This window comes from Schistocerca gregaria, chromosome 2 (assembly GCF_023897955.1).
Source record: "Schistocerca gregaria isolate iqSchGreg1 chromosome 2, iqSchGreg1.2, whole genome shotgun sequence".
Lineage (NCBI taxonomy): Eukaryota > Metazoa > Arthropoda > Insecta > Orthoptera > Acrididae > Schistocerca > Schistocerca gregaria.
Window position 1 is genome coordinate 621,460,709 of NC_064921.1, and position 10,463 is coordinate 621,471,171.

A 10,463-nucleotide genomic window follows, 5' to 3' on the forward strand; every position below is an offset into this window, starting at 1 on the left:
GGAGGTGAGAAAACTTGGAATCCGTGGTCGAGCAGCTGCTCATAAGCCACACATCAGACCGATAAATGCCAAACAATGCCTCGCTTGGTGTAAGGAGTATAAACATTGGACGATTGAACAGTGGAAAAACATTGTGTGGAGTGACGAATCACGGTACATAATGTGGCAATCCGATGGCAGGGTATGCGTATGGCAGATGCCCAGTGAACATCATCTGCCAGTGTGTTTAGTGCCAATAGTAAAATTCCGAGGCGGTGGTGTTATGGTTGGTCATGTTCTTCACCGAGGGGGCTTTCACCCCTTGTTGTTTTGCGTGACACTATCACAGCACAGGCCTACGTTGATGTTTTTAGCACCTTCTTGCTTCCCATTCTTGAAGAGCAATTTGGGGATGGCAGTTGCATCTTTCAACAGGATCGAGCATCTGTTCATAATGCACAGTCTGAGGCAGAGTGGTTACATGACAATAACATCCCTGTAATGGACTGGCCTACAGAGAGTCGTGACCCTAATTCTATAGATGACCTTTGGGATGTTTTGGAATGAATTCTATAGATGACCTTTGGGATGTTTTGGAATGCTGACTTCATGCCGGGCCTCATCAAACGACATCAATACCTCTCCTCAGTACAGCACTCCATGAAGAATGGGCTGCCATTCCCCAAGAAACCTTCCAGCACCTGATTGAATGTATGCCTGCGAGAGTGGGAGCTATCATCAAGGCGAAGGGTGGGCCAGCACCATATTGAATTCCAGCATTACCAATAGAGGGCACCACAAACTTGTAAGACATTTTCAGACATAGTGTATGAAATTCTTTGCAGTCTTTCAAATAACTTCCGGGAATTCAGGCAGGTAACACTTTCAGCGACTGCTGATATTTTGGCGGCAGAACAGCCCGCCATTTTCAAGGCAAACTGCAACATTGCAGTTTGCCTTGAAAATGGCAGGGTGTTCTCTCACTATAATAATGGCAGTTACTGAAACTGTTACCTGGCTGAATTCCGGGAAGTTATTTGAAAGTTGTATATGCCAGGAGAACTCAGGTCTCACAATCTTTGCAGTCATTTAAAAGATTCATTTATACATTATTGTAACAATTTTAAACAAATCCCAAATGCATAAATCATCATGTTTGGCACTCTAGTCAGAATACTAACTCGATTCTGTTACAAGTAACAACTATATTTTGATTCACGTTGAAAGTTGTTGGAATATTAGCTAAAGAAACTCATGTTGATGAGTTCATTTGTGTGTCTGTGAAGGAGGTCATAGTTATGGCACTATTTACATGAATAAATTAAATAGTTCATAACATTTTTATAGTTGTTTAATTAGAAAATAATCTGTTCATTATACTGCAGGCATTATCCTCTTTCATCTGGTGTATCACGAGTGTGACTTCTATGCTGGATTCAGTTGTTACAATTTATTACAAACAATAATGGTAATAATGTCAATAAATTTTTACTATTAAAGCTTCAGCCATTTATGGTCATTGTGCTCATCTCAGAGCTGTGGTTCCAAAACTATCTTTGGATTTTCTTTAGCATGCTTGTATTGAGTTTTAATGTATTTTCATTAACATCATATCGGTGATGACATTTCAAGTCACAGGTCCCTCCATGTTAGCTCATCCTGTGACCACATCACTGGGAAACACCCTTTTCCTGCCTGGGAAAACCCTGATGATTGCTGGACCTTGAGGTTTGCTAGCCACCATTATTTCCACTCAGCTTGCCTGTCACACTGCTGTCTGACAGCTGGCTATCCTAACAGACATTCACACTGGTCCGCAGCTGACCTGTCAGATTTAGTCCATCCTGTGGCAGTCAAACCAGCTGCTTGTAATGTTGCAAGAGGATTGATGAATGATGCAGAGACTGGTCGTAGACCCTGAACATAAATAAATGTAACACATTGTGTACACATAGGAAAACAAATCCTCTACTGTACAACAACACTCTTGATGACATTGCTGGAAACAGTGACTACCGTAAACTATCTAGGTGTATCCATCAGGAGCAGGCTCAAGTGAAATGACCACATAAAATAAATAGTAGGAAAAGCAGATGCTAGACTGAGAGTCATAGGAGGAATCTTAAGGAAATCTAATTTATTCAGTAAAGAAGTGGTTATGAGGCACTTTTTCAACCAATTCTTGAATGTTGTTCATCAAGATGGGACCTTAACAGGTAAGAGTGTTAGAAGAGAGAGGAGATCCAGTGAAGCGGTCCACATTTCATCATTGGATCATTTAGTCTGTGCGAGAGCATTACAGAGGGCTCAACAAACTCCAGTGGCAGATGGTAAAGGAGAGAGGTTGTGCATCATGGAGAGATTTACTATTGAAATTAGAGAAAGCACTTCCTCCCACATACATCTCTTGAAACTACTACAATGAGACAGTTTGAGAAAATAGAGCTGATACCGAGTCTTACTGACAATCATTGTCCCCACATGCAATTCTCAAATTTAACAGTGAATGCGTATTATTTAGCTATTGATACCAGAAACACCCTCCACCCCACATTATCAAATGGCTTGCAGAGTGTTGATGTAAATAGAGATGTAGAAACCGTCTTTCACAGGCAGTTGCCCTATAATTGGGGAAGTGCGCAGTGAGCACTTGTCATTACCTGTAAAATGACAGAACAAATTGAGCAGTTATACTGCATCAAATTTTACCAGTGGCTTGGCAGTACTCAAGTGGAAACCATCCGCAAGATTCAAAGGATTTTGGAGACACTCCATGAGCACCTCAAGGATAAAGGAGTTGTATGACCACTTCACAGACACCAGTGCATCAGTGGACAGCAAACCACATTCAGGCAGAATCTCAACAAGCTGAAATGACAGTTTGTGGAATTCCAACACTATATTGACATTGGAAGGACCAGGAGCAATATTATTAATTTAGTTTCCTTTCACAGTTGCATACATATTCCTTAATGCTGAGTAGTTTCGAACACGTCCATTTGTTTTCAAACCTGTACTTGCGACTTTATTATTTGCTTGTTAAAAAATTCCTCACCACAAGCTGTGGTTCATTTGCTGATTGTTTTTATAATTCTGTTCTTAGTTTTTGTCTCATTTGACACTCTTATTTTCACCCCATCTAGTATTTGTTGTGCCACAAACGTCTCTTCTCCCCAGTCGATTCAATACCTCTTCATTAGTTATGTGATCTACCCATCTAATCTTCAGCATTCTTCTGTAGCACCACATTTCAAAAAAGCACCACATTTCAAAAACTTCTATTCTCTTCTTGTCCAAACTATTTATCGTCCATGTTTCACTTCCATACATGGCTACACTCCATACAAATACTTTCAGAAACCACTTCCTGACACTTAAATCTATACTCGATGTTGACAAACACCTCTTCTTCAGAAACGCTTTCCTTGCCATTGCCAGTCTTCATTTTATATCCTCTCTACTTCGGCCATCATCAGTTATTTTACTTCCCAAATAGCAAAACTCCTTTACTACTTTTACGTCTCATTTCCTAATCTAATTCCCTCAGCATCACCTCACTTAATTTGACTACATTCCATTATCCTCGTTTTGCTTTTGTTGATGTTCATCTTATATCCTCCGTTCAAGTTACTGTCCATTGCATTCAACTGCTCTTCCAAGTCCTTTGCTGTCTCTGACAGAATTACAATGTCATCGGCAAACCTCAAAGTTTTTATTTCTTCTCCATGGATTTTAATACCTACTCCAAATTGTTCTTTTGTGTCCTTTACTGCTTGCTCAATATACAGATTGAATAATATCAAGGAGAGGCTACAACCCTGTCTCACTCCCTTCCCAACCACTGCTTCCCTTTCATGCCCCTCGGCTCTTATAACTGCCATCTGGTTTCTGTACAAATTGTAAATAGCCTTTTGCTCTCTGTATTTTACCCCTGCCACCTTTAGAATTTGAAAGAGAGTATTCCAGTCAACATTGTCAAAAACTCTCTCTAAGTCTACAAATGCTAGAAACGTAGGTTTGCCTTTCCTTAATCTTTCTTCTAAGATAAGTCGTAAGGTCAGTATGCCTCATGTGTTCCAGTATTTCTATGGAATCCAAACTGATCTTCCCCGAGGTCAGCATCTACTAGTTTTTCCATTCGTCTGTAAAGAATGCATGTTAGTATTTTGCAGCTATGGCTTATTAAACTGATAGTTCGGTAATTTTCACATCTGTCAACACATGCTTTCTTTGGGATTGGGATTATTATATTCTTCTTGAAGTCTGAGGGTATTTCGCCTGTCTCATACATCTTGCTCACCAGATGGTAGAGTTTTGTCAGGACTGGCTCTCCCAAGGCCGTCAGTAGTTCCAATGGAATGTTGTCTTCTCCCGGGGCCTTGTTTCGACTCAGGTCTTTCAGTGCTCTGTCAAACTCTTCACGCAGTATTGTATCTCCCATTTCATCTTCTTCTGCATCCTCTTCCATTTCCATAATATTGTCACCAAGTACATCACCCTCTATATACTCCTTCCATCTTTCTACTTTCCCTTCTTAGAACTGGGTTTCCATCTGAGCACTTGATGTTCATACAAGTGGCTCTCTTTTCTCCAAAGGTCTCTTTAATTTTCCTGTAGGCAGTATCTATCTTACCCCTAGTGAGATAAGCCTCTACATCCTTACATTTGTCTTCAAGCCATCCCTGCTTAGCTATTTTGCACTTCCTGTCGATCTCATTTTTGAGGCTTTTGTATTCCCTTTTGCCTGCTTCATTTACTGCATTTTTATATTTTCTCCTTTCATCAATTAAATTCAATATTTCTTCTGTTACCCAATGATTTCTAGTAGCCCTCGTCTTTTTACCTACTTGATCCTCTGCTGCCTTCACTACTTCATTCCTCAAAGCTACCCATTCTTCTTCTACTGTATTTCTTTCCCCCATTCCTGTCAGTTGTTCCCTTATGCTCTCCCTGAAACTCTGTACAACCTCTGGTTCAGTCAGTTTATCCAGGTCCCATCTCCTTAAATTCCCACCTTTTTGCTGTTTCTTCAGTTTTAATCTACAATGTTGACTAGAATACTCTTTTTCAAATTCTAAAGGTGGCAGGGGTAAAATACAGGGAGCAAAAGGCTATTTACAATTTGTACAGAAACCAGATGACAGTTATAGGAGTCGAGGGGTATGAAAGGGAAGCAGTTGTTGGGAAGGGAGTGAGACACGGTTGTAGCCTATCTGTGATGTTGTTTAATCTATATATATTGAGCAAGCAGTAAAGGAAACAAAAGAAAAATCTGGAGTAGGAATTAAAATCCATGGAGAAGAAATAAAAACTTTCAGGTTCGCCGATGACATTATAATTCTGTCAGAGACAGCAAAGGACCTGGGAGAGCAGTTGAACGAAATGGAGAGTGTCTTAAAAAGAGGATATAAGATGAACATCAACAAAAGCAAAACGAGGATAATGGAATGTAATCGAATTAAGTTGGGTGATGCTGAGGGAATTAGATTAGGAAATGAGACACTTAAAGTAGTAGATGAGTTTTGCTATTTGAGGAGCAAAATAACTGATTATGGTCGAAGTAGAGAGGATATAAAATGTAGACTGGCAATGGCAAAGAAAGTGTTTCTGAAGAAAAGAAATTTGTTCACATCGAGTATAGATTTGAGTGTCAGGAAGCCGTTTCTGAAAGTATTTGTACGGAGTGTAGCCATGTATGGAAGTGAAACATGGGCTATAAATAGTTTGGACGAGAAGAGTATAGAAGCTCTCAAAATGTGGTGCTACAAAAGAATGCTGAAGATTAGATGGGTAGATCATGGAACTAATGAAAAGGTACTAAATAGAATTGGGGAGAAGAGGAGTTTGTGGCACAACTTGGCTAGAAGAAGGGATCAGTTGATAGGACATGTTCTGAGGCATCAAGGGATCACCAATTTACTATTACAGGGCAGTGTGGAGGATAAAAATTGTAGAAGGGGGCAAGAGATGAATACACTAAGCAGATTCAGAAGGATGTAGGTTGCACAGGATAGAGTAGCATGGAGAGCTGCATCAAACCAGTCTCTGGACTGAAGACCACAACAACAACATATAAATGCTAATGTAACCTTCCATAGTCAGTCTTCATGCTGTCCTCTCCATCACATAGCTTTTGTTTCTACCAGACATAATTATATAACTTTCGCTAGTTTTCTAGTATAGATTACTTTTCTCCTTGCATCATGTTCCACTTTAGTTTACTCCTGCCCCAGTAATCCAGTAATCATTTTTCATAATTTTGACTTCCACTAGTTCTTTCCTCTTATTCTAATATTCTGTGCTACTTTGTCTTTTCATTCCCTCTCAGTGACACGACTCTACCAAAACCTTCCATTGTTCACTTCTCATGTCTCCCTCATCTTATAAACCCCCCCACCCCTTACTTCATGAAACATTAATCTGCACCAATCTTTATCATATAGTTTAACATTTCTGTGTCCTTATGCTTTATGTGTGAGTGTTCTCTCCAGTACTTTCTTCCACAGCCCACATTCATTGTAGATCACTACATGGTTAATGCTGTTATGTAAATTGAAGTTATTTCCATGTAGCACCCCTTGTATTGGATTGTCAGTTCTGGAAACATTATTAATGAATATGATTACAGCACTTCCAGTGTTATAGGCTTTTGCATAAGTTATCTCTATGCTTACAAGCTCTTCGATTCATCTTTGGGATATATTTCTTGTTATCTTTGATAATAACCTGCTGTATATACACTGAGGTGAAAAAAACAGTGGGACGCCTTGTAATATCTTGTCAGAGCTCCTTTCGCCTGGCATAGCACAGTAACTCAATGTGGCATTGAAAGCCCCCTGCAGAAACACTGAACCATGCTGGCACTATAGTTGCCCATAATTGCAGAAGTGTTGCTGGTGCAGGAATTTGTGCACAACTGGCCTCTCAATCTGTGTAGCAGGGTCACGCACCCAAACTGTCCAGAATGTTCTTCAACCGGTTGTGAAGAGTTGTGGCCCAGTGACATGGCTCATTGCCATCCGTAAAAATTCCATCACTGTTTGGGAACATGAAGTCCATGAATGAGTGCATATGGTCTCAAAATACCCAAACATAACAATTCCAGTCAATTATCATTTCAGTTGGATCAGAGGTCCCAGTCCATTCCGTGTAAACACAGCCCACATCATTGTGGAGCCACCAGCAGCTTGCACGGTACCCTGATGACAACTTGGGCCCACGGCTTCATGGAGTCTGCACCGCACTCAGAGCCTACTGTCAGCCTTTACCAACTGGAATCAGGACTCGTGTGACCAGGCCACACTTTTGCAGTCATCTTGGGTCCAACCAATATGGACACAAGTCTAGGAGAGATGCTGCAGACAGTGTTGTGCTGTTAGCAAAGGCACTTGCATCGGTTGTCTGCTGCCATATCCTGTTAATGCCAGATTTCACACATTTCTAATGGATACACTTGTCGTACATCCCACATTGATTTCTTTGGTTATTTCATGCAGTGTTGCTTTTCTGTTAGCGCTGACAACTCTGCGCAAACACCGCTGCTCTCAGTCATTAAGTGAAGGCTGTCAGCCACTGTGTTGTCTATGGTGAGAGGTAATGCCTGAAATTTTGTATTCTTGGCACACTCTTGACACTGTGGATCTCAGAATAATGAATTCCCTAATGATCCCCAAAATGGAATATTCCATGCATCTAGCTCCAACTACCATTCTGCGTTCAAAATTTTAGTTCCCACTATGGAGCCATAGTTGCTGTGGAAACCTTTCAACATGAATCAGCTGAGTACAGATGACTGCTCCACCGATGCACTGTCCTTTTGATTGTGTACATTAGTACATGATACTGCCACCGTCTGTAAAGTGCATATTGCTATCCCATTACTTTTGTCACCTCAGTGTACTGCACGGCATGTATGGCTAGCAGTAATTGATATACCAGTGATAAAATATGACATTCCCTTAACTGCTGGTTTCACACATGTGTCACCATTCCATAGACAGAATGTGTTAATATGTGAAGACCAGTGAAAAATCTTTCTTTTTAGATAAAAACAACTACTGATATTTACAAAAGCATATATGTGCACATGCAACATATTTATAACAATAAAGAAAATTCCTGGATAGAAAAATATGTAAAATAATGGAAAGGCAGCCATTCACCTATAGATTACTGATGCATGGCACAGAGAAACATGCCACAGAAAACAGTATTCAAGCTAGCTTTTGAGCCCTTGCTCTTTCTGTAGCAAAAGTACACAGATTCGTTCAAACCACACAGGCAACCTGACATGACTGTGGGAGTGTGTGTATGGGTGTCTATATGGTTTCTGTGTGTGTGTGTGTGTGTGTGTGTGTGTGTGTGTGTGTGTGTGTGTGTGTGTGTGTCCATCCATTTACGAGAGAAAAAGCAACAGCTTGAAAGCTATTGTGAATACTTGTCATGTTTCTGTGGGCGAAGCATTATTCTGCTATAGTTATGTGGTTGTCTTTCCTTTATTTTACATATTAATGTATTTATGTTATTCTGACTGCCTTTTCAAGGCAATGTTTGTTTGTTGCAGTATATTTCAATGTAACCTCAGTGTTAACTAAATTATAACCTACCACTTTTCTTTGGTAGGTCCAGATTATGATGTTGACCGTGGTGCTCTCTTCATTCAACATAAGTTTCTTATTCAGAATCGCAGCCCAACTAAGATTATCTACCCACACTTTACTACGGCAACTGACACATCAAATGTGCAGGTGGTTTTCCAGGTGGTTGTTGATACTGTTGTGAAAGAAAATCTCCGACATGTGACACTTTTGTAAGTGATGGCATAACTCAGAACACAATGTATTCTGATGGATCTCAAATATCTTGCCATTCAGTCTCTCTTAAATTGAACATATGTCTTGTTGTTTCTAGTATTTTATTATTGTGCCAAAAATTCTCATTTAGTGCAATTTATTATATTATTATTGGCATAAGTAATTTTGTTCTGCTGAATTAAATGTTTAATTAATTGTATTTAGTCGTTTTTATTTTGAGTCTTTTCAAAGAATTATTTCTGTTTGATGTAAAGTAAATATATGTCTGTTGGACTGAATGTTTCATGTTTGATATTGGTAACATGCGAAGACATATTATATCTCTTAACCACGTGGAGGATGTTCTTGTTGTGTCACCTTTTGTAGAAAGAACATCTACTTAGTTTTTAAAAAAATCTGTTAAAATTCTACTTACTTAAAAGAAAATCGTTGTGGTGCCCCTGTGATCTCCAGTTTCCTACTACAGGGGAGTAGATCGACATAATTCTAGGACGTAATGCGGTTCTGAAACTTTTGAATACATACATAGTCGATTTCCTGCACTCTGTGTACTGGATATACTCCTCTCGTTTCTAATGGACTATGTAATAGTGTGACAACCAACCTTTTAGAAAAGGCATCTCCTTACATAATATATCTATAATTTTATTTTTTAGATTAGTAACCTTGACTCATTACTGCAATGACTGAAATGATGTCTGACCTTTATATCACTTAAATTATTTTACTCTTCTTTTTATTGTCCACCAGGCACACTTAAATGTTACTGATCAAGCTTGTCATGGTACTTTTTATGCTTCATTAATATAAGTGATGAAGAACACTTGTTTTGAATGTACATGAAAGTTAGTTGCGATGTAATTCTAATATTTAAATAATGAAAATTATTTAAGAGACTGAAAATATGGATATACATTTTTTTGTACTTTAGTATTCTGAATGGTATATGCTGTCAAAAAATAATAAAAATATATATTTTATATGAATCATTGTCATCTAAGCATGAGCTGCCACAATATTGTTGTTCAAAGAGAGAAACTTTATCTGTTAAGAGAGTGTTTGAAAAAATCATATATTTTATTTTATGAAGTAAAAAAAAATGCCATAATAAAAGGAGAGACATAATGTCTGTGATATATAATGTGTTCAATCCAGACTGTTGGATGACCTTTTTTATACAGTACTGTCATTTGTATTATTGATATTATAAGGTTGAATGGCAATCTCATACTCACTTTAAATAAAATGCTTTAGTGTGTTCACACAGTGTTTTTTTCCCAGGTTTTTTATGTATGTTTGATATTAATGACAAAATTCAGAATTTGAGAGCAAGTATTCCGTTGTGACACAGTTATTTACCTTACTTAAAGCATTTTACCCACAAGAGGTGTTTTGAAATTTTCTATGAAAATGTCATAGATGTCATAGAGTTAGTGGATTTGTTGTTACAGCCCATAGTGTTCCAATATATTCTCCTGCAGTCTGTTGAAATCTTGACAGCTCATGATTAAGGTTAAGTTGTCCTGTTATTAATTGTAATACACAAAAAAGAAGGAAAGTTTTAAGAGGATACAAGTATAGAGAATACCATACATTTAAATGGGAAGCCTCGTCTAGATGAGAAGCTCTTCATATTTACTTTCTAATTGCCAGTGATTGCCTAAATAAGGG

General features: G+C 38.6%; 1 protein-coding gene across 1 annotated transcript in view; it reads left to right on the forward strand.

Moving 5' to 3' along the window:
* The window catches only part of LOC126334609 (guanine nucleotide-binding protein G(o) subunit alpha-like), an 83,888-nt gene extending 73,834 nt beyond the window's left edge, over positions 1–10,054 (forward strand). The window contains exon 7 of the mRNA XM_049997013.1: positions 8,602–10,054. Within this exon, the coding sequence (XP_049852970.1) occupies positions 8,602–8,792 (191 nt within the window). The 3' untranslated portion in view covers positions 8,793–10,054. The remainder of the gene's footprint in view (positions 1–8,601) is intronic.
* Positions 10,055–10,463: the final 409 nt, after the last annotated feature.